Source organism: Corapipo altera, unplaced genomic scaffold (genome assembly GCF_003945725.1).
Source record: "Corapipo altera isolate COAL_440 unplaced genomic scaffold, ASM394572v1 48, whole genome shotgun sequence".
In the NCBI taxonomy this organism is placed as follows: domain Eukaryota; kingdom Metazoa; phylum Chordata; class Aves; order Passeriformes; family Pipridae; genus Corapipo; species Corapipo altera.
Window position 1 is genome coordinate 3,764,195 of NW_020884931.1, and position 23,657 is coordinate 3,787,851.

The window sequence follows — 23,657 nt, forward strand, 5'->3', positions numbered from 1 at the left end:
TCATATTTTATTAGGTAGTAAAGAAGAGAGTGTCTGCTCCAACAGCAGCATCTAGAAGTAGCAAATGGACGACTAAAACTTCAGCAAAGGATAGCAACACAGAGAATAAAATAATATTGCCATCAAAGGGAATGCAGTGATATTACGGGGCAGCAACATTGCCACCTGGTGGCAGAAGCTATGGAGAAATCACGGACAAACACCAGGCAAGCAAGAGCTTCCCAGAGCTATGCTAAAAATAAGAGGCAGGACAACAGCTCCTGAAAGCTGCCCTTTTTCTCCAGCAGCCCCGGGAGACCTGGCTTCTCCCCCGCTCCTGCCACTGAAAAACCGTGCATCCGTGTCAGCACAGCTACTGCTTCTCACGTCATCAGGCAGAGGGGAACAAGAGAGCAAGCATGGGCTGGTATGAAGCAGATCACCTATGCCTCAGCCTAAGTGCCAAGGTGCTGGTTCATCTCCAGGTGCAGCCCCAGAGCTACTGCCGGAGAGGAGAGAGGCAAGACTGTGCCATTACCAGAATTCTCCATCCTCCTTCTTTTTCCTCAGCAAAATCTTCTCCTTCGGGCTCAGCAGCTCCCACTTGTAAGAGCTAAGGGGAATAACATGAGATGACTAACCAAATGTGGCCTGAAATTCAAGGCAGAGTACATTGCTCTCCTCTATCAAAAGAAGCCAAATATCTGTCCCCACATATCACCATGTTTATCTCCCACTAAAGAGAGGCTCCTATGCCTTCAGCCATATGAGACTCTCCATGACCGCTCTGGGTCCCATGAGATGTAGCTAAATGGCTCCAGTTTTCTCCAGCAGAAGCCAGAAATGCTCCATTACCATCAGCCAGTCCACTCACTTGAACATGCCGCTTCCAAGTACTTAAAATATAAAAATTTAGACCTGCTTTGTTGGTTAATTTTCTATCAAAGGGGACATAATAGGAAGAGTGTTTGGCATAATGAATGAATGACTAGGACAGCACAAGAGGCAGCTGGGAGTTGTTTCAAAGGCAGGCCTACAGTATGTTGCTCATTATGCTCTTCAACAGGAACAGCTGGTGTGTTGTCATTATGTGACAGACACGCATCAGAGAAGTTACAGCTCTGCAGACAAGGTGAAAGTCACTCACATTCCCAGTTACCTCTGTACTCTTCTTTCCTTTCTACCCACATGAGCCTCATCAAACAGAGCCTGCACAGGGAGTGAAGTGAAGCTTGGAAGAAAGAAACATGCTCCATTTTAAAGAGGAACTGGACACAAGTTTACAGTTGCCAGTGGTCTAGAATGCAAACCACTGTCTTTCATGGATCCCAATTAAAAAAAAAAAAATTAGGTAGCTGCAAATACAGGGCCCAATTTGCCTCACTGGTTGCTTCTTCTGATCTCATACCCAATTGTATTCCTGAAACAGCCAGAACAGAGGAATCCTTTGCAGCCAGACAACTCCTGCACTTTGTAGCCTGTGGAGGACTTTGCACAGGCCCTCCCGTGATAAATGACTGTGTGTCCTGAAACATGCTGTTTGTTTAGAGCCTCCTGCCCAGCTATCTGTCACTTTGCATGCCATCCAGATCACAGCAACGTGGTCAGTGTCTGACGTTCATATTATGTTTCCTCTGGTATTCAGTGAATGGAAAACGAGAACTGACCTTGTTGAAGCTGTGTGTGTGAAGTGAGCCCAGCTACGTAAGCACTATTTGTTGGAGACACACAAATCTATTGAGTCATTGCTTTGACACCAGAAGGTCTTTGCAAGCAACTGTTAGTTATCTGAACGCTGCCCTCAGCATTCATGCCTGAAGATGGCAGCATCTTTCCTCCAATAAACTTTTCTTCCCCCTGAGCATCATACCTTTCCTTTTTTAAACTCACCTGTCACTCCAGTCTCCTTTCCATTCAATTTTCCCCCATGGATTTCTCAGTCTCACTAGGTTTTCTGGTCCATATTGACAGGTCACCTGCAGAAAACGGTAACACTGTGCTTACCAAGGTCTCAGCAGTTCTCATCTGGTTTAAGTCATTGTTCTATGTCAAATATTAACAATTACTTTGTTTGTTCTCATAGATGCCAGCAAGTACGATGATAAAAATCTATGAATATGCAACTCAGAATGCTGGCAACACAGAGATTCAGATGCTTCATCTTAACATTCTGAAGTGATACCAGAGACATCACAGATTCCAAATGTAGAGGTTTGACTGTAAATTCCTCTTCCTTTCCAACATCTGCTCATTTTGTACTCATATGGGGGAAAGACTGTACTACTGTGAAAGCCAAGTCCTACCACAGTGCAATGACACAGCACAGTGCACTCCCCCATGGGTCACCACATAGGTCAGTGCCTCCTGAACTGGGATGCCATGGTGGGAGGAAAGGGAGCCAGGCCAACCAGGGACTTCGTTGGCAGCACACAGCAGAAAAGCTGCCTTCACATTGGTTCCAGATGCTGGGTCAGTCCCTTAATGCTGCCGGGCTCTTCATCCCATCAGAGGAGCCAGAATGGCAGACATGTCGCTGATAAACTCCATACCTAAAACCTTCCTGCTCCCCCTGTGGGAGACACAGATGTACATCACCCAGCTCACAGTATTTCTTCCAACTTTCCTAGTATCTCTTGCTAGAGGTACTGAACATATTTTCACCAACATGTCCAAAGCCCCACAAAATCCTTTGCCATCCTTGTCAACCTGCTTTTAAGGCTGGACAAGATAGTCATCCACCAACCCAGGAGGAGAAAGCTTGAGTTTTCTCACAGTCTTTGGGATCTATTCTTTCACTGTCCTTTACCTCTAGACAAATATCTTAGAGGGACTCTCAATGATACTTCTGCAGATCAGTGGGGTCCACCTGCACTCTCTGCACAGGGGCCCAGTTTGGTTCCCTTACTCCACCACTGACTCACATTTCCGTTTGCAGTCTTTCATATTTCGGCCCTTGCATCTTTACTTCTCTATGGCCTCTCCTTTGACTTCAGAGGAAGGCTTTTTATTCCAAGTAAAAAGCACATCTCAAGTTTCAGCACGTTCTCCCAGCAGCCTCAAAGTCCAGTCCTTTCATCCTTAGCAGCTAAGATGCATTTGTAGGTGATGGTCTCAGCAGAGCCCTATGAATCATTCCCACCCTTAGAGATATGTTGATCCATAACCATTGTCCTTTATGCCAAGACCTTGATACTAAAATGTACACACTCAAAAGTGAATCTTAACAAAGCACACAGTCTCTTTTAGCCTTAGAAAAGAGCACTGGGGAGGAGATACCATAGTTGCTCTGATTAATGGTTGAACCTATGACTGCAATAAAAATTGCTGATATCCAAATAAACCTGGACCCAGGACATTAGGGCTAGTCTTACCTTTCTAATACCAGTTACTGTGTAGGCATGGCCAGCAACAAGCCCATTCTTCAGGACCTTTGTTGTCTATATAAAAGGGAGAGAAACAGAAGGAAAATAAACCTTTTATTCTATCTATACTTAGATGGCATACCAATACCAGAGACCTGTACCTATGTCAGCAATGACTCTCAAAGCAAATGGAGAATGGTTTGAACTGAAAATTAAATGAATAAATAAATTGAAGCTCTTAACAGCCATATTTCGCAGTATGCTTGGAATTGAAAGATTGATTGGGAAGGTCCTTTCCTAAATTGTGGATCTTTGGCTAGAGACCATCTCACTTTCAAAATGTCCAGGAGGTTAGGTTTTGATTTTCAGAATATTAGAGTTTCCCAACAGCTGAAGTGTTAGCATAAGGCTTGGAAGCCAAGATTTGAGCTTATGTTCTGAACCGCACACTTCTCTGCCTTAGCTGTAAGTTTATTCCATGTGTGTCTGTGCCTCACTGGACAATCTGTAAAAATGGAAAATTTCTTTAGCAAAAATGGGAAAATACAGTAGGACCTCATTTAAATGGAGATTCTGTGATAGATATTCCTGAATATAACAACAGGCATCTGAGGGCAGCAGGGAATCAAGCCGTGTAGAAAGTTTAACATTAAGAATGTGACTTCTACAGAAAGTCATGTGTGGCAGTTTTGATACATTTTGAGTCACAATGACTAGCTGAGCAGCAGTAAAGAAGTCTGGAAAGGCTTTTAGCTGTAGAGCCATTTGACATCACTCCGAGTCTCACCCCTAAGTGTGTTTGACAGCCCATGAGAGATCTGCTGTAGGTGGCTCTTGTCAGGATACCCCACAGATCAGGAGGAGCTTCTGCAAGCTTGATCCTTGTATTAACACCTCCTGTAAAATCCACCAAGGCTTCTGAAACTTGCCCAATCTGCAGATCTTCATAGGAGCCATAAAGTCTAGCAAAAAATGACATCAATATATTCTCTGGATTATAGTCACAGATGACAGGTTGAGGATAGTGTGACAATGAAAACATACAAAAACAGTGTGCAAAAAGCAAAAGGAAGGCTGTAACTCATGTTTAATTTTAGGGCAATCTTTGCATTTAGGAAGAGGAGAATCTAGAAAATTACCTCCAAGACTGGCCACAGTCTGAAAGGTACTCTTCACTCATTGCCATCCCTCACTGCTCTGAAATGAGAACATGCCTATCACAACATCTTTGATAATTCTGCCTTAGCAAATGTTGCCTGAATTTATCACCAGACAGTGTGCTGTATCTAAAATATAGTACCTTGAAAGGCACACTCTCTTGAGAGCTCAGTCTCCAATCTGATTGTCTTTACCATTGCAGTGCAACTTTCTCCAGTCTCTTTGCTCTAATGCTAACACCAAATGAAAATTACTGAACTTTCTCACCTTTACTGTGATCTTTCTCTGAAGGTTAACTAGGATTTTTCCCTGCTCTGCAGAGATTACTTCAGCCTAATATCAACAAACTCCATCAGTTATGCCTTATTGTTTTCTTCTTAGTCATATACTACTACTAAAGTTTAGCATTGTAGACAAAACACTCTGGAGAGAAGCCACTGTTCTCACCGTGACATATGACTTGTTACATGCCTCAGCTTTGGGGGACGTGAGAGCAGAAGCTTCTACCAAAACACAGTACAATGCTTCAGCAGACCTCCAAAATGAAAATCCTTGGAGGTTTCTCACACTGATAATACATCAAAGGAGGCATCAGAAATCATTCACCTTTGAAAATCCTTATCGGTGGCCTTCGGCTTCTCTACAGTATTTACAAAGAAAGCACCAGCATAGACAATACACTGCAAACAGTGAGGACAACCCCCCACAACAGGTCTGTTTTCACACCTAAACCCTGGGATTTAAACTCAGGGGCCTGGATTGGTAACAGCTACTGCAATGGCAGCTTTTACTGGGTAATAATAGAAGGATGAGAACCATTTATTACACTCCAAATATAGCAAGGCCTACAAAATGCATTTGTAAACAAGAACAAACTGCGTAGGCACCAACCAACATATTTTAGAGACTATTTGCATAACTTGGAATGAGTCACTTACTTAGCATATGCCTTCTCCAGAAGGGCTCCCCAGAACACGTTCTTATAGACTGAGGAAACAAAGACCAGCTCCCCCGCCTCATTCACCGGCAAGAGATCATCAACCACCACGTCAACCCATTCTCCAAAGTGCCAGAACTGTCAGGAGAAAGGAATGAGCTGATGTTTCCCTTAGAAGGGACCTCCCCTTGAAACAACAGGAAAGGCAAGATAGCCTAGCTGTGGGCACAGAACAAGCTGCTGTGGGTCAGTGGGACATGGGACAGAGACGATTCCTCAGCCCCATCTGGCCAGAGGAGCAAACAAAGCACATATTATGTGTACAAGGAATAAGCAGGGAAATAAGCCATAGCTGGACTTCTGGGGAAGGAATTCCTAATTGCAGGGTAGCACAGTTGCATCAAGAGTGGGCAAAAGGGTAGAATGGAGCAGATGTGCTCAGGTCTGCTGACTGTTACCACTCTGAAGAAAGGGTTTTGTCTGTGTTAAAATACGGGTAGGGCACAGCTGGAGAAAATGGACAAGTGGAGGGGTATTCTCAGAGCAACTTGCAGATGATTCACTGCCTGCACTGCTTTGTGGGAGGGGTGATGGGCTGCTCTCCAGGCTGGGATACCCTCTGGCCACTTGCCCCTGGCCAAGGGGAAGCACATGCATCTAAGGGTGTGACACTAAACATAGCAGAGGATTCCTGAAGATCCCTTGCAATCTGGGGGAGCAGCTGTACCCGGAAGTGGAAAATGCCAGCATATTTTCTCTCAAAGCTCTGGTTTTGTGGCACGACTGCAGCCAAGATGTCCTGGTGGAATGTCAGGGCTTCCAGGGCCGCCAGGAACCAGCAGTTCTCTGCGCCAAGACAAACGGACACATGAGTTGGCTGAAAAGCGAGAGCTGTCAGCCAAGTTCAGGAACACCACCAAGATCCTAGCAGAAGAGCTGTTGTGTTGATGTCTTTACAATTATAACAAATCATACACAGAAAATTAGACAATCCAGACGTGTGCTTTACTTAACCAAACCATGATTGGATTATTGTTGTTCTTTCATGACATTTTCATTTGGATACTGTTTGGTTAAATAAGAAATTTAGCAAGCAATAACTGTCAGTGGAAACATTCTGGTTTTTACTGACATTGTGTCAGTTTTTTTCTCTTCTCTATAAAGGAACACTATTAAAAAAAATTTTCCATTTTTCTCTGAAAACATTTGCTTTTCAGAAAAGAAAAATAATTTCCAGTGGATCTCACATGCAAAACTGTACTTATCAAACTTTGTTTTTAAGGACTTAAAGCACTTAAAAAATAATTTAGTCCCATCTCTACCTCTTTTGCAGGTGACAATATATCCTTTTACTTTAGGCAACGCAGGCATAAAATTACTTTTCTGACTTCAAGGCTGCGAAGAGAACACACTCATACTAAGTATGAGGTACAAAGACAGCAAAAGTCCTGCTTCTGTGGTCCCTGTTTAATTGTCAAGCAGCAACACCACAGACCACTAAAAGCACAGGATCACTTCCTATTAGCATGCACAGAAGCAACAGAGAGTGGTGAGTTCAGCATATGGAGACACCTCTCATGCCTCAAATCCCACCTCAAAGCTTGCCAGTTTTTTTACTGAGGCTATCCCATCTTAATTGCTTCATCCACACCATGACAACTGAAGGAAGGAGAAAGACACCTTCTATTTCTATGCCAAGTTTCATACAATCAAACTTCCATGCAAAATGTTATCTTCTATAAGAATACTTAGATATTTATACAAAGGAGTTTCCTTACCCACCAATCCTTGGCAGAGATCAAGTTGCTTTCTGTTTGCAGCATAAAATACTGGACTTTTGTGGAAAGCACACACATACACACACACAAAAAAAAAGAAAAGGTAGAGAGTTAAGTAAGTAACATCAGCTGGTTTAGCTTGAAAGTCAAGGATTTTCTGTGTGCAGAGCTGCAATCTCTAAGATGGGAAATCCAGTGAGTTCCTAGCCTAGGATGTCAAAACCTCATGGACGTGTGATACAAAACATTCCCTCTGCCTTTTCGAAGCTTTCAAAATACTTATGGTCCCTTTGTCCCAGCAGACACTGTTCTGGTTCAGGTATAAATCTAGTGTGATGTGCTCTGGCTAACCTGACACCAGCCTGGGCGCACACTTGTGGTTGGTCTACGTTGAATTTGGTCTCCAGCATAAGTCACTGGTGCTCACCAGTTGCATCACCGTGGGTTTCTATGAACACCACACCGAGAAGCAAACCTCGCAAATATACCAGTCCTGATCCTCCATACAAGTTTCAGCCAAAAGAAGTTACAATGGCAGAGCATAACTGTTCAAACTTTCAACTAACCTGACTGACATCTCCTTAATTTGACTGACACTTGGGCTACAGACTGATGGCTGCTACAGAAATTCCTGTTTCTGTGACAAGAGCAGGTTCAGAGAGAAATAATGTTACTTTTTTCCGTTCACAAGTGCCTCCGGGGTTAAATTAATAACCTAAGTGTCAAACTTACATTTCACTCAAATGACCCAGAAATTGCTCAAGCTAAGTTTCACACTGTTGGCTTCCCCTACAGGCAGCAGCAAAGAAATGGCAAACCCTCAGAAGGCAGTTACAGTAATTAGACACCAAGCCCTGTCCCTGGTGGATTTGGGTGTTCAGTTTGCAGGCCATCAGTCACAGATGCAGCAAGCTACAAGCCTGCAGGGTGAACAGAAGAATCTCAGCATCTTCCCTGCATCACAGTGACTGAGGGATACACAGCATCCATCCTCAGAGAGCCTTTGCTCTGCTAAGTTCAGCATACAGAGCAAATGGCAGCCTTCTTCACAGGACAGTTTTAGAATCATAGAGTCATAGAATATGCTGAGTTGGAAGGGACCCGTCAGGATCATCAAGTCTAACTCCTGACCCTACACAGGACACCCCAAGAATCACAGCAGAGCAGCAGAACAGTGCATTGAGAGACAGAGGTTTCAAGTCCATTCCAATATCTGTGGGATGGAGGGACACCTGAAGGGCTTTGTAGGGCCTAGGACTCATGCTGACTTTACTCCCTAAATCCCTCTATGCTGATATAGCTGCCTGAGCCACAGTGCCCAGCACAACCCAGCTCAGGCCCCTGAGGACTACACTCTTCCTCCACCTGCAGATCCTGACTTAACACAAACCATCTGAAAGACTGTATTATGTATGAAACTCTAAGAATGAGGGCTGCTCTTCCCAAGCTCCCCTGCTTGCTTTGCAAAGATGCCTCTACCTTCCTGGTGAGTTTCATGAGTTTTGGAAAAACTCAGCTCTTGTGAGAAATTGTTTAAGTCTGACAAAGCATGACAGCTAGAAAATAACTTAGCTTGGAGCTGCTATCTGCTACTACCTGGCAGAATTCCCTTACAGGGACAGTAATACATGGGTTCTGAAATTCTCATGTAATTCTTACACTGCTTTCAGGAAGATCTGATTGTCAATACTCTGTGCAGTGCCTCAGAAAGAACAGAACTGCCACTGCCAGTAACAGGCCTTATCTAACTGTGCCAGGACCCTGTCTTGGCCTCTTAACTTGTTATCTATCCATTTGTTATGAGAACTTGCTCTGTGACCTTGCAACCAGGTGTCTCTTGCTATGATGTTCAGTTTAAGCACAGGATACCAGCAAAGGCCTTGGAAATATCAGCACAGGTAGAAAACAAAGCCCCAAAGCTGAAACCAACTCACCAACTAATGGTCAGTTACTGGTTGTGGTAGAAGCTCAACCCTGAGAGCTGGGAAAACACTGCTCTAAGTACAATAGACTAAACAGTTTAGCAGGGGAAATAAAACAGCCCAGCAAAAAGATAAGGCACCTGCTGCCACTTGGGAAAGTAGCAGCCTCCAGCGTCAAAACAATACATGCTCCATAGGAGAGAGGGGTCAAAGGCTAAGAACTATCTAGAATCTCAGATATCTTCTTAAAGGTCAGGATCTTGAATTTTGGAGAGAGGAACCACTGCCATGAGTACTGTCATCACAGAATCATGGTGGGATCACCATAGCTGTGAGCTCCAAGGAAACCAGCTCCACCTGCTCCCTTTGCCTCTGCCTGCTCCAAGCATCACTGGATATAAACTGAATGAGGCTGGTTATGATTTTGGCCAACAAATGCTTCAAAGGCAATTATGAAACTGCACACCCCAGCTTCCAAAATGACACCTCATACAATAAATGTAATCTCTGGAGAAATTAAAGTACACCTAAATTAAAGTCTAAGGGTAGTCTGTTCAATGCTAAAACTATTTGCTGGCTATCAGCTGTAGTCATCCTCTTACACTACAGTACTCACTGAAAGTCACTTACGTGTGGCCTCTTCCACTGTAAATTTCGGGGTAGTTTTTTTAGCAGTGGTCCTGTTCCAATAGAGCTGATGTGAGCAGGGAAGTTGTCATCTGTGAACAGGCATTTGTTCTTCAGGCACGACTCCAGCAAAGCCTGGTAGTTCTGCTGGATGGGAGGGGTGTGTTTTTGAAAGATACTCCTGCCTAAAGGCACAGGTGACTTATTTTTTTTCAAGCAGAGCAGAAAAGGCATGGTGATGTCCCCAGTAACACCAGGATAATTGTTTTCCACTGAGGATTCTGCAGGTATCTCACACTGCACAGTTCTGCTAGGAACACAGTTTTCTGGGATGAGGTGTGTCTTCTTCAGAAGAATTCCTGATAATTAAAATAAGTATAAAAAGTCATTTTAATCGTGGCTTTTAAAATTTTCTCCCTAGCCAGCAGGAGTGGGTAGGGATAGTAGCTCTCAGAAGAAGTGGGGACCCACCCAATTCTAATGTATCACCTATCACTGCATTTTCAAGGCTTTACATTGCTGTGGATCTGAGTGAAATCAAAATGAGTGACCCCATTGACTTTTACTAGGGCTTTGAAGCCATACACATGGCTATTCTCAGTCTCTCTCTGGACTATTTTAGGCTCTCCAGGATATTTTCACAACATGTTGCAACATGAATGATAGTCTTTATTCAATCACATTCTGGCATAAAGATATTTCCCCTCCCAAGAAAAAAAAAAAAGGCACTAGATAAACCAAAGACTAACAGAAAAATGGAATACATTAGGTGTTACAAAGCCATTACTCACACACCCTCGATAGTTATTTTGCCCTTTTTACCTCATTTTGGAGAATGATATGATCTCCCCCAAGAGATCACATTCCATCTTGCTGAATACCACAGATTCACACATGAAATGGCATGCTGAGGTATTTTTTTCCTTGTAACATTCAAGACAGATGTTTCTCATCCCCCCACTAAAAACAACAAAAAGCAATGTCCTAGCCCTTTTTTAATATTGGCAGCTATGTTAAACATTAGCATCAGCCTTTGCTGCAAGTGGTGGGCTCCTGGAAGAAATCATGACTAAAATCTCAGCAGGCAAATCACTCCCATCAGTGGTTACAAGGTGATCATAATCATAGTTATTACAGTGTTTTCAGTTATTACTATTACATAGTTATTACTGTTTTCAGGACTGAAAAAATTAATCGGTATGCAAAGTTTAATAAATTGTTCACATGGCATAATGATACAGTATTTGGATGGCTTCCCTGCAGAGGAGGCTCTTTGAGACTCAAAATCACTGCCCCAGGCATCTGGGAGGATGCTGGTCTCAGTTAGGAACCAGTTGATTGTTACTCCCATCAAAGTTGAAGGTCACAGGCACTCCCTGTGAGAAACCAAAAACCTCCAGATTGAGCTGTCCTCCCACACAGAGCTCTCATTTGTTATAAAACTACCCTACAACTGATCCACAAGGCTTGACCCTCAAAGGCAACCAAGAAAAAAATCTTCAAAATATAGCCCTGGAAACAAAAATTCAATTTTCTATTGTACAGTAGACATTTCAGACCTGAAAAAGTATCTAAGTGCCTAACAACTTGCTTACTTTTTCTCCAGATGAAAAAATACTGTCTCTACCTCCAAATTCTCCTTTTTTACAACCTTGGCCTTCACGGCTGCAACAACATGAGCAACAGACAGAGGTAGATTTAAGAGAAAAACAAGAGGAAGAAAACAGCCTGGAGAGCAGCTGCATTTTATATAGACAGACAAAACATGTATGAAAAAGAATTTCTCATTTTGCTGCTTTCCAGGAAAAGAAGTGGAGACCAATTGGAATACTTTGAGCTACACTGAAGAGCAAATATTTGAGACTTGATTTTTGGGTGTGCAGAGCATGCACGAAGCCTGATAAAATCATTTTAACCTTTTACCAGTTCTCACTTCACTCTGGCATTTACTTGAAAAAGAATTGAACTTCATACACAGGCTTTGAAACCCAGAGACAGTATGAAAAAACCAATGCTTTCAAAAACGGAGGTTTAAATCACCTGAATATATAGCCTTATTTCCAATAAATTCAGCCAGCACCCCTGACTGTAACAGGGTGTAATCAGAGTTAATGATGCAGCTACTCTGTATGTTTCGAAAACCTCCCAGCTGAACCTGCCTGTAGGTGTGTTGTTTTAAACTCTTTTCCAAATTACCTGGAAATCTTTGAACAAGAGAGGCAATGAAGCATTTTATGTGTCATGAACAGTGACTTCTTAGACACCTACAAGGTGTTGCACTTGTGTTTGGCTGCAGTCATGTGTAGGAGCAGCCACCAGGTACAGTTGTATATGACTAGCCAGGGTATACCTGGAAATCACCAGTACTGCACTCAGCAATGGTGCTGACCCAGAATGAATCAGTGCCCTACTGTGTCCTCCCTCACAGGTGGAGCAGAGTGTGTGCATGACTCTTCCAGCAATTAAAATTTCTAGGGGAAAGCAGCCAAGTGTAGCAGGCAGTGTAGCTTCCATTTAAAGCTTTAGATGGAAGCCATGAGCCAGTAGGTTAAATGGATTTGATTCTGTATTCCTTGCATGTTTCCCTAGTTAGCATGTTTGCCATCTGATGTAAGTCCTTACACTACATTAGCATCCTATGATCTCCCCTGATCTTTCTCAAGATCTTAAAAGCCCCATCCCTAAGTCTTAAGTTGAGAATCTGAAGTAGCCATGGAAAATCCTACACTTTTAGTAAAAGTAACTGGACCATGCGTGAATTCTCTCAGAGACTCTTATTCACTCTGTGAGAGGATTTATCTCAGGCAACACTAGGGCAGTGGGCAATTTGAGGGCTAAACCTGTAGCTGACAGAGCTCAGCCCAGCTTTTCAGATTTAATAAAAACAATCCAAATCTGGGCTGAGAAGCTGCTCCTGATTGTGTGGAACAGAGTAAATGTTTGCATGCAAAATAATAAATTTTAGGGTGAGCAGAACAAATTATGCAGGGCCATCTTTTACGACCATTCTTGTAATACAGCAGAACATTAGCTGCAGAAATTAGTAGTCATTAGTCAAAATGAAAATGTGAGTGTATTAGGCTTTGTTAATCTTTATTAGTCTCTAAACAACAGTAGTCTATATATAAAAACAGCACTTGCAGGTAAAACCTCAAGTCTTTGATTAAACATAGTGGTACATTTCAGAAAAAAAAAAAAAACCAAACTAAACCAAAACCAAAACAAAACACAAAAAAACCCAACCCAAACCAAACCAAGAAACAAACAAACAAAAACAAAAAACCAAAACAAAGCAAAAAAAAAACCAAAAACAAACTCAAAAATCTCAAAGCTGACTCCTGCCCTTCCTGTGAGCTTTTAAAGCAAATAGAAATATCCTGAAAAGAAGCACTGAATTATGTTTTCTCACAAAATGAATGAATAAACAGACAGGTGGATGACCTTGCCCTGAATTTCCTGTGCTTGGATTATTGGCCCAAAAGTTGGTGAATACCTTCTGGTGCTGAGACTTTCAAGGCCAAGCAGTGAACCTGCCCCAGAGCCTCCCACTGATCTTAAGAAAAAGTCTATAGCAAAAATGACTGGATGGCTTTCAGAACTTCAAACAATACCTCTCTGACCAAAGATAACTTTTAACAACTCTGGTTGAGAATTTAAAATACATGTTATTTGCTGCACTAATTGTCCAAGCTACATCGAAATCAGTGGAAATATGGAAATCCTATTTAGTCAAGATCTGTCCTTTAGCACTTAAGGTTACAACCTATCCATAAGGATCCCAATCATAAGAGATTCTGACTGCTTACAACTCCCATTAGAGACAGATGAAATTTTTGACCTCTGCAGAATACTTAGTGATCAAGTATCAGCTGAATTGGCTCTAAACAGCAAAAATGAGGAAACAAGGGTGCACAAAATCTGGGATAGCTAAAACACCAGCCTCTGTTCCCAACCATTTGGCAGACAGAAGTGTTGGAACTGTGACATGCAGGGCAGCTGATGTGGCTCATCCAGCTGCTTTAAATCACACCAATTCTTCTCATGTTTGCTGATAAAAACTCTTTGCCTTTCTCTTCAACACTTCCAGAGAAAAGTACAGCAGCAGCTGCTGCATTCAGCACGGCAAGCAGCATCGTATAACTAATACCCCCATCTGATCCCAGAGGACAGCTTCATCTTAACACCATGCCATGGTGACAGAGTTATATTCCTTTCAAACCCCTGGAGAATCCCAACTCTGTACTAGCCCGAGATGCCTGCTGAATGCCAGCACCAGATCCCTCTTACACAGAGTTTGGTGTTTGATGTCCTACCTTCTCCAGGTGTGTTCTCACAGCAAAGGATAATTGTTCCACTGGTAGTGATGTCTGTTGCTTATAAATAGTATATATGTTATCTCTAGCTATGTGTGTATTTATGCTTCCGCGTGTGTGCATGTTTATATGTCTCGCATACGTAACCCCAAGAGCTTGTCCTAACCTATCAAACACTGTGGTAGAAGCAGGAGGTGGGGAAAAAAAGCATATTGAGTAATGACAGAAAATTCCTAAATAGTTTATACAAACTGTTCCACAGAAGACGTGAAAGAACAGGTCATCACGCAGACTACCATTTGACTCACCCATCGCTTCAGTGGGCAGCAGTTTCCTTGTTTCATTATTCAAAGCACAATACTCCAAATTTCTCCATATATGACTGACAAGGTAGAACAGGAAGATATGTTTAACTGTGTCTTAACACATTTTAACAGGATTTCTGTTTTCAGGTAAAGTAAAAGTTCAGAGGAAATACCCTCAAAACCCCATTTCTGCTCAGAACAGACAGGGATATGACACTTTGTCAATCAGTAAATCATAACAATATCTGCAAAGAACACTGATGTAAGATTGAGAGAGGAGTATGTCCTATAACAAAGACAGCCAAAACCATTCAAGAGTTATAGGAGAAACTGCTGAGTTTCTGCACTGCAAGGATGGTGAAGGGCTCAGATGATTTTTCTTTCCAGCACTATTACAGATTTCCAATCAGTCAAGTCCCCTCTATGTTTTCTTTGCTGTACAGTTTCAAGGAATGAATTTTCTGGAAGCAAGCATGCTTCCCACCCACTGTGTGTACATTATCCAAGCCCACATTCTCCACTTGTGGAGGCACATCTGGGTACCGGCACCTTGTTCCATTCCAGGCAATGAGGAGGTAAGAGCAACATGGAGAGAGTGGGGAAAAGGACAGTGTGCGTGCACCGAGACACCTGGAAGAATGGTGGGAGAAAGATAATGACAAATATTTCAGAGGAATATGAAGCAGCAGTGAGGGCAGGAGGGAAAGGTAGCAGCTTTCTGAGTTGTAAAGGCAAAGCAACGAGTGAGGAAAGGGATAGATTATGCTGGAGACAATTTTATGTCTCTATATAGGCCATATGTCTCTATATAGGCCATATGGCAGGCAGTTGAGAATTTTGATCTAGCTGAACCAGAGGAAACTCTCCTTCCCTTACTTATCAAATTAGTCTATTTGGTTTAATTCTGGGGGCCTGCTGTGCCTTCCTCTCCCCTCATTCCTTTCCCACACCCCTGGTTATTCCCCTGTTGAACCCATAGCCACCTGAACTTTTGACACTATTTACTCAGGTTTCATATTCGGTAATGAACAAACAGTGGCAGTAACTGCACTGGCAGGAAGTTAATTTTACTGAACTACACTGCTCCCACAAGCTTCTTGAAAATGTTGAAGTGTTATGGACTGAGTCACCGCCTCTTTTCAAATTCAGTGACTTGCTAATGTCTCCATCCTCAGATGTTCTTTTGTAGGAAGTAAACCTGTCCAACCTAAGGCAGCAGACAAGCAAACACACACGTCACCATTTCATGTGAAATGAGTTTCAGTTATACAACATTGTGTTTCGCCCCCAAAAACAAAGTTTCATTCTGAGTGCAAATACTACATGACTTAATCCAGCCTCACTGACTTTCAGCAAAGTGGAAGTGAATCTTTTCCAGCAAGCCACTCTCTCCTGGTCAAGGCGAGCATCCAGCTAAGTGACTGCCAACAGCAGGGATGCTACTGAGAAACTACAGAACTAAAAGTTTAATCCATCACAGCTTTAAAGATAAAAGACAAATTCAATGGTAGATGACAGTTGCAGACCCCCATCAGTATCAGATACAGGTATGCCCTGAGCACTGCATTAGAGTGACTTCTGTGCAGGGGAGTCGAGAGAGAGTCTTTACATTTGAATGGCTAAGAAATATGCAAGAAAAACAACTGTTCTTCCAGCAGTGACTTCAAATGAAAAATCATCATTTGGAAAAAAATATTTAATTCGTTTTGTTCTTTTTCTACTTGTAAAATTTAAAAAATGTAAATTATTTAAAAAGAAAACTTACTAAAGATTGCGCTATAAGACCAATCTGTCAAACAGAAAACCATCCATTGAAACACCTCTGTTTAAGAAATTAAAAAGAATAAAAAATGAAAATGGATTAAAACTTTCAGTTTGATTCTGGCAGAAAGAAAACCCTAATTATACTCTAAATTTCCTTTCCTAATTTTACTTCCCTTTGTTTTTGGCAAGCTCTATACTTCAAGGTAAAGAGCATTCTTGAGGAAGTCAGTCTCAAATGGCTAAGAAAACAGAATGAAAAATAAATAAAATTGTGCAATATTTGTGAGATACCTAAAGAAAATCTATAAAGACTGTCAAGTTCTGTCATGATCTGCCCCAATGATAACAAATCCAAAGGAATGGGACTATTCAGACAAGGTAAGGAAACATTTTCTTTTTGGCTGTTGGGTACACATATTTATGATTAGTGCAATTTAATGATTAATATCCTCATCTTGTAAATGGGGAACAAGAGTGCTCGTACCATACCTGTAGCAGTCGGCTCGCACAGCCTGTACAACAGAAACCTTGCCTTGCTCCCCCATTCATTGCATTCAGGAAGGGCATCAAGGTGGCCTGGGGAGATTTACAATCAAAGGCTTCCTGGCCTGACCTTTACTTGGCTCCGAGGATAACACAAGCAAGCACCAAAGAGACTCCATATATAGCTGTAGAAATGCCAGAGTGGCGCTGGAGGAGCACAGCCCTTAAATGGCAGAATTATCTAGTAGATGAAAGCGATTTTTTTCCTACAAAATGAGCAATTCTTGCCAAAACACGTTGAATTCTATGGAGCCTTTCATTTTCAGGAGTTTTCACTGGAAAGGAGTCATCAAATTCTTAAGGCCAAAAGTCTCTATTTATAAAACTAAATAAATGAGAGAAATTAGTCTTAAGGAGGTTTTAAAACATCAGTTCCACTTTCAGATTAGCTCTAGGCATTGGCAGGAAAGCAGAAAAGCCTGACCTTCAGAAAATACAGTCAGTTTGCTATGTTCTTCCAGAAAAAGAAAACTGGTCCCTGGAGTCATCCCTTGCACCTCATGGGTCAGGCCATGCCACAGAGCATAGAAGTGCCTGGGATCAGCCAGGAGGAGCAGCTGGGAACAGCCAGGGAAGTGTCTGCTCCTGCAGCCAGAGGCACAGAAATGGACCTGGATCGTTTTCCAGGCACAGGGCTGCATGCACCTCCATGTGTCCCCCTACCCATAAAAAAAAAAAAAAAGCTTGAAAAAATGTCATGAAAAAATGCCATGAAAAAAAATGCACCACTGCCTCTGCTTGCACAAGCTCCAGGCTCCTCCCAACCATAAATGGCTGGGAAAGGGCAGGAGTCTGCCACATGGAGGGACAGCTTCCAAAACTGCCTCTTGCCACATTTCTCAGACCCATGGGATGGACTCAAGTGAAAAAGCCATTAGGAAATATTCTAAGAAAAAACCTCTGCTCTGCGCAGTGGAGATGAGGAGAGCCTGGCAGCAGGGCGTTGTGGCTGACAGCTGGCCCTGGGGACATGCGGAGCCACAGGCTGCTGCTGGTGGCTGTCCTGTCAGCTCTCATTGCTGGAGGAATAAAGGAGAGGGGACAGCAGATAATCTGCCCGTCTCATGTGCTTAAATGGTGAACTCCTCCAGGCAGAGCCAGAGTCGCAAGCACCCGGGAAGCGAGGGGCAGCAGCAGTGCAGCCAAATCATGGGGTTGGGGAAGGAAGAGTTGAAGAGATGACTCAAAGGGGACCTTATCAATGTGTATAAATATCTACAGGGGGGAGTACCAAGAGGATGGAGCCAGGCTCTTCTCAGCAGTGCCAAGCAATAGGACAAGAGACAATGGGCAGAAACTAATGCACAGGAAATTCCACACGAATATGAGGAAGAACTTCGGGTGATCGGACACTGGGACAGATTGCCCAGAGAGGTTGTGGAGTTTCCCTCACTGGGGATATTCCAGAACCGTCTGGACACAATCCTGTCCCGTGTGCTCTGGGATGGCCCTGCTTCAGCAGGGAGGGGGCACCAGGTGACTTGCTGTGGTCCCTTTCAACCTGACCCCTTCTGTGATTCTGCGAAAGGCTGGAGGTGGCAGCTCTCAGAAACAGCCGACTCCGTCTCAGATCTGCACTCGCAGATCTGGTTAATTTTAGTGGATTTTTAAGGTTTATTTTAAAGTGAGGTTGAGAAAGGGAATAAAATGGCGGCCGGGCCGCATAGCCCCGAGGCGGCCCCCAGGGGGCGCTGTGGGAACCGGCCCTTCCCCGCAGTCCAACATGGCGCCGCCCGGCCTGGCTTCACCCGCCGGGGAGAACGGGCGGCGCCTGCCAGGAGCCGCCGACTTCCGGCGCCGGCCCCTTTCCTGGCGGGCCGCCCCTCCGCGCTATGCCCACGCCGGGAGCCGGCGGCGTGAAGGGAGGTGGCGCCCGCCGGTGCTGCTCGGCCGGGGCTGCGCTGAGAAGCCGCTCCTTCAGCCTCCCGCGGGGACTGTTTTCTGGCTGAAACCGCCGGCGCAGGTGGCGTGAGGGCGGGCGGCCCTCGCGTGTGGGCGCTGGAGGGGAGCGAGGCCCGCCCGGCCTGAGGGGGATGCGCGGGTAGCCCGCGCCCGCAGCCAGCCCAGCCCTGCCCGCCGCCCCCCGCCCAGCCCCGGTGGTCGCTGCGGAGCTGGCGTCAGGCGGCCCCAAGATGTTCAGCTGGCTGGGGACAGACGACCGCCGGAGGAAGGACCCCGAGGTGTTCCAGACGGTCAGCGACGGCCTGAAGAAGCTCTACAAGACCAAGCTACTGCCGCTGGAAGAGCACTACAAGTTCCACGAGTTCCACTCGCCCGCCCTGGAAGATGCCGACTTCGACAACAAGCCCATGGTGCTCCTCGTGGGGCAGTACTCCACCGGGAAGACCACCTTCATCAGGTAAAATCCAGCTGCCCGCTGCCTTCCCGCACGGGCGTGCCCGCACCCTCGAGGCCCGCGGGCTGTGCTGGGTCAGGACGTGTCTCTGATACCTATGCTATGCCTTGATCCCCCTTCTGTCACCCCCTTCGTGTCCCTGGTGCTCATCGACAGGTTTTCATTGAAAAGTCCCCTCCGCTCAAACGCGGAGCGTTCCTTTGGAAGCACCACTGCTCTAAGATGTCCCATGAAACACCGACGTGGCAAAAAGTAGCCCAGGGCAGGGCAGAGGAGTGCAGGCAGGGCATGAGTGTGGAGATGTGAGTCACTTGGGGCCCTCTTGGCCGTCCAAAGTGCAGAGGCTTGGGCAAGGCTCGCGCGGGGTATTCCCGCGGCCGCTCGGGCCGGGTTGGCCCTTCTAAGAGCCATTCTTTTCAACCTGATGTAGCTTTTGGGTGGTGGGCCAAGCTAGGGGATCCTAAAGTGGGTGTTTCGGTTTGCAGTGGCCTCTGTCTCGCGCCTGGGTCGGTCTGTCTGTCTCTCTCTGCCCTGTGCCCAAAGGCAGTGCTCAGAGCCCAGCTGGAGAAGCATGTGTGCCTGTGCACAGGGGAGACCTGCCCGTCTTCAGGGCTCCAGAAATAAAGTCCTGCTTTAACTGTGTCCTGTTCTGCTGAGATGCTGGGAGCAGCAAGTTCCTTTCTAACTGTAAAGAAACAGCAGCTGCCAGCAGCTCTTTCATTTCACTGATAGAAAACTCCCACAGAGAGGGTTAAATTTTTCCAGCTGGACTTTGTTGCAGGGATCTCTTTTCAGCCATGCTGCTTGTTCAACTTGCAGCAAGCCTTTCTCTTGGGATCATAGCTGAAGCTTCACTGTCGGTGTTTCCTATGTGATTCATAAGCTAAGCGTTAAATTCCAGCCTTTTTCTGGTGTGGCTGTGTTGAAATCTGTGGAATTACCCCAGTGTAAATCTGGATACAAGCCACAGGCAGCCAGCCCTTTGTTCTACCAGTATTTCTTGGTGGAGGAGGGAGCTGTAGAGAAAGGTGAATCAAATTGACTGTACCTCTTAAGAACTGACCTTGAAAAACGCAGGGTTGGTTTTTTTAAATATACTGTAATATTCTTGCCACTAAATGTCCTGGCCAAGAGCCAAGGACAAAATGCATTTCTGCTACATTGGGGTGTACCTGGCAAACAAAGTGTGAGAGTAAAAAGGCCTTTCTCATGTGAGTGGGTCAGATAGATGGTGAGGGGGTACGAATGATCTAAAGAAACATTTGGCACATGTTTGGAAAGAGAGTTAGTTACTCTTCTGAAAATTAGGCTACTTGGATAGCACAGCTGTCTGGTTCCACCCTAGATCTCTGTTCTGTGCCTTGGTACCAAACCTGTTTGAAAAGCTTTTTCTGTCCTTCGGGTTACTGATGCTTAGAGCCTGAACACGAGGAGGTTGCTGAATTCCTGATATGGCTGTCTAACTAAAGCATCTCCTCCTAATTCCTCTCTCTGGATTGCCAGCATCAGTGTTTCCCCACAGTCTCACCTGCATGCTGTTGTTAGCAGAGATTTCCTGGATTTGCTTCTCTCTGTTCAGTCAATTCCTTTGCCTGTAAGTCTCGGTTGCTTTTGCAAGTTCAGGTGCCTAAAGCATGTTCTAGGCAAAAGGAGAAGATAGGGTTTTTGCTCTGCTGTCAGCAAGTGGATCTGAGCCTCTCTGACCACTGCATTTCATTCATGCATGTGTCCTCTTCTCCCAGCCTTCTCTGGGCACAGAGCTGGGATGAGCCTACCCAGAGTCAAGCAGAAGTGGTCGGGAACTTCTGCTTCACAAGAGTGCCAAACGGACCTGAGAAGGCTTTCCAGGAAGGCAGTCTTCTTGTTTAAAATAGTGCATAAGAAGGTGAAAGTTGAGAACTCTTGGAGAAGCCCGGGGCCTCTAATAGTAGGAGGAGTGTGAGGGTCTGTCACTCCAGTATGTTGCAAATCAAAGGCAGGAGGTACCAGAAAAACACGTGTTACTCCTGATAGGCTTCCAGCATGAGCTTGCAGGCACTGGTCATTAAAGAGCTGGGATAAGCACCAGATTAGCACCAGGGTTATTGTGGGAAGGCAAGTGGGAGCTAAAGCTGAGAGCAGGGAGGAGTTAAAGGGGACTGGGGGAGGAAGTGGGAGAGGGGACAACCATTATATCTTAGCAGTAAAGTGAAGCAAGAAACAGCCTCTGGACATTCCTTCCATAATCTCATCAGGATGGGGTTAATTAGTGTTATCCTTATGTATCAATTCCACTCTTAAATTGCATCCTGGTTGTACTGCCATGCAATTTAGGGAGATGACTTATTGCCACTAAACACTCATGTCAACTCAGTTCCAGTTCACCTGGATCCCAGGACACCATTTAAAACAAAGGGATAAAGAACCTTAGTCACCCTCCTAAGGGAGGTCTGTCTTCCATACATCTTCACTTGTTTTGGGGAATCTGAGTTGAAACAAGGAGGGAATTCAAGGCTCTCAAGCACCTAAGCTGCAGCATCTTGCAGCGAGGCTGTTCCCTTGTCAGGAGCTGACGGCAGAAAGAAGGCAGTCAAGGTTAGCAGTGAGAAACATTCCTAGAGGCTGAGCCAGGGAACAGGGAGGTGTGTTGTGTGGGTCAAAGCCAGTGAAGCGAGACCAGAGCACTGGCTTGTTTTCAGTGGAACCAGGCAGTTCTCTCTTCTACTTACACTGACACAGAACTGAGTCTTATTCTGCAATGTGAAAGATGTAGCATTGCTAACTGCAGCTTTTCCATTCCTGCTCCCTGCTGGATCATCTCTTTTTGTACTCACTCCCATTTCTCTCCTCAGGATACACTTAGCTGAGGCTTTTCCACAGAGCTGGGGTCTGAAAGGCTGTCCTGGTTAGGGCAAGGCAACACCTCTACCTGGGAATATGTGACAGCTACAGCAGGATGTCACTGGAGCCTGCCTTTATAACGTTATTGGTTTTTATGTTTCCTGTAAGAGGTGGGAGTGCAGGACAGAACATTACTCCTCTAATTAACTTAGATTCCATGGTCTTTTCTAAAAATAATTCTGGCTTTACTCCAGCCATCCTGCTAATAAAATAAACAAGCCTGCCAGAGCCATACTAACTGTCAACATGGTTTGCTTTTCTGGTGTAGCCACCCCTTCCTCCTGGAGCTAATCATTTACACGTCCTGGCCTCTCCACACTGTTTGTCACAGGCTGCATGCAGAGCTCTGGTGTGACCTGCCTGTGTGGCCCTGAGCCTTTCATCTCTGCCTGCACCAGGCAGTTGTCACCATTTCCTCCTGCTCTGCCCTTCTTCCCTTTCCTGCTCGGCATCACCTCTGCTGCCACACACAGCAGCATCCTGCAGGGCTCCTGCATGACTCATCACGGGCAAGCAGCCCCTTCCCCCACATCCTGCGGCATTCCTGTCCAGGGAGCCCGGCACCTCCTTGCCTGTCTCCTGTGCTGCTCCAAACCTTCCTGGGAAAGGGTACCCCAAACCAGGCTGACTCTAATGCAACTTTCATGCCCTTGTGCCTCATCAGGACCAGGCGTGAAATGGGCAAACAGCACGATGCTTCCAGCACATAGCATGTCCAGACACTTCTCTAAAAGCAGATTGGTCATAAAATAAACCATTCACACCTTGCCTGGGGCTGCAGGCTTCCCTAACCTGGCTGGAGGTTACTCCCCCAGGCCTTTGAAGGTGTTCAGCAGCATTGGCAGAGGAAATTGCTTGCTGTTGGTTGGTGTTTTCCACAGCATTGTTTGCTCTTCTGTGCCAGAAATCCCCACAAGTGTGACAATTGCATGTGTTCTCTAGCTTGCCTCTGGTAGCAGAGGCAGCCTGTGTCGCTGCCGAGCAGAAATGCCTTCCCCCCCATCAGGCAGTGTCAATAAATCCCCTTGTATTTGTCCCGTGTACAATGAGATTCTTGTGCTGCCAACACCCTGCTGCACAATGTACCCGAGTCTCCCAGAGAGGCCTCACTTAAAATAGATACTGTGATACTGAGCAGTGCAAATCTTCATCTCTCTGATTTCATACCACTTGTTGCACATTAAGTCAACTAACCCTGGCTTGTAGCTGCTTCTGTATGAGAGTGCTTTTGTTTGGATTTTTTTGCTTCGTATTCTTTTAAGTCTTACACAAGAAATCAATGCAGAAATGCTTTGAAACATTAGCAGAGTGGAGCTGTGATAAAATTCTTTCAAGCAGCCTGTTGGGAGGAGTGTTGCCTTTATACACAGCACTTTTGGTTAGACTTTCTTGGAAGCTTTGTCTATAAATAACAAACAACCCCCCCCCCGGCTATTTTCTACTACTGCTCAAAACTTGTCATATTACATGTGCATCTCAAACCTGTGAAAAACAAGCAGGTGGTTGTTATGGCAAGGCTGCAACCTGACATTGGGAGTAAGGGGCATTTCTCAAAAGCACTTCACTTGTTGCATTTGGCAATTGTTGTCACTACCTGTTTCTTTTCTGTGTAATATTTGCAAGGGGAGAACACAAAGATTATATCTATGGATTTAGGAAATTCCCATCTGTATATCATTATTGCTGTATTTAGGTCATAAAAGAAGTGACGTAGAAAGCGGGAGCAGAGGAAA

At 44.8% G+C, this 23,657-nt stretch overlaps 2 protein-coding genes across 2 annotated transcripts in view; one reads left to right on the top strand and one right to left on the bottom strand.

The window, feature by feature from the left end:
• The window catches only part of LOC113954683 (calpain-14-like), a 32,370-nt gene extending 14,431 nt beyond the window's left edge, over positions 1–17,939 (bottom strand). The window contains 10 exon segments of the mRNA XM_027659346.1: positions 518–592; positions 1,870–1,955; positions 3,351–3,416; positions 4,129–4,303; positions 5,438–5,574; positions 6,164–6,282; positions 7,215–7,285; positions 9,768–10,082; positions 10,084–10,122; positions 16,635–17,939. Of these exon segments, the coding sequence (XP_027515147.1) occupies positions 518–592; positions 1,870–1,955; positions 3,351–3,416; positions 4,129–4,303; positions 5,438–5,574; positions 6,164–6,282; positions 7,215–7,285; positions 9,768–10,082; positions 10,084–10,122; positions 16,635–16,690 (1,139 nt within the window). The 5' untranslated portion in view covers positions 16,691–17,939.
• A 568-nt stretch (positions 17,940–18,507) lies between these two features.
• Positions 18,508–23,657, top strand: part of EHD3 (EH domain containing 3) — a 30,700-nt gene continuing 25,550 nt past the window's right edge. Inside the window, exon 1 of the mRNA XM_027659258.1 lies at positions 18,508–19,047. Within this exon, the coding sequence (XP_027515059.1) occupies positions 18,821–19,047 (227 nt within the window). The 5' untranslated portion in view covers positions 18,508–18,820. The remainder of the gene's footprint in view (positions 19,048–23,657) is intronic.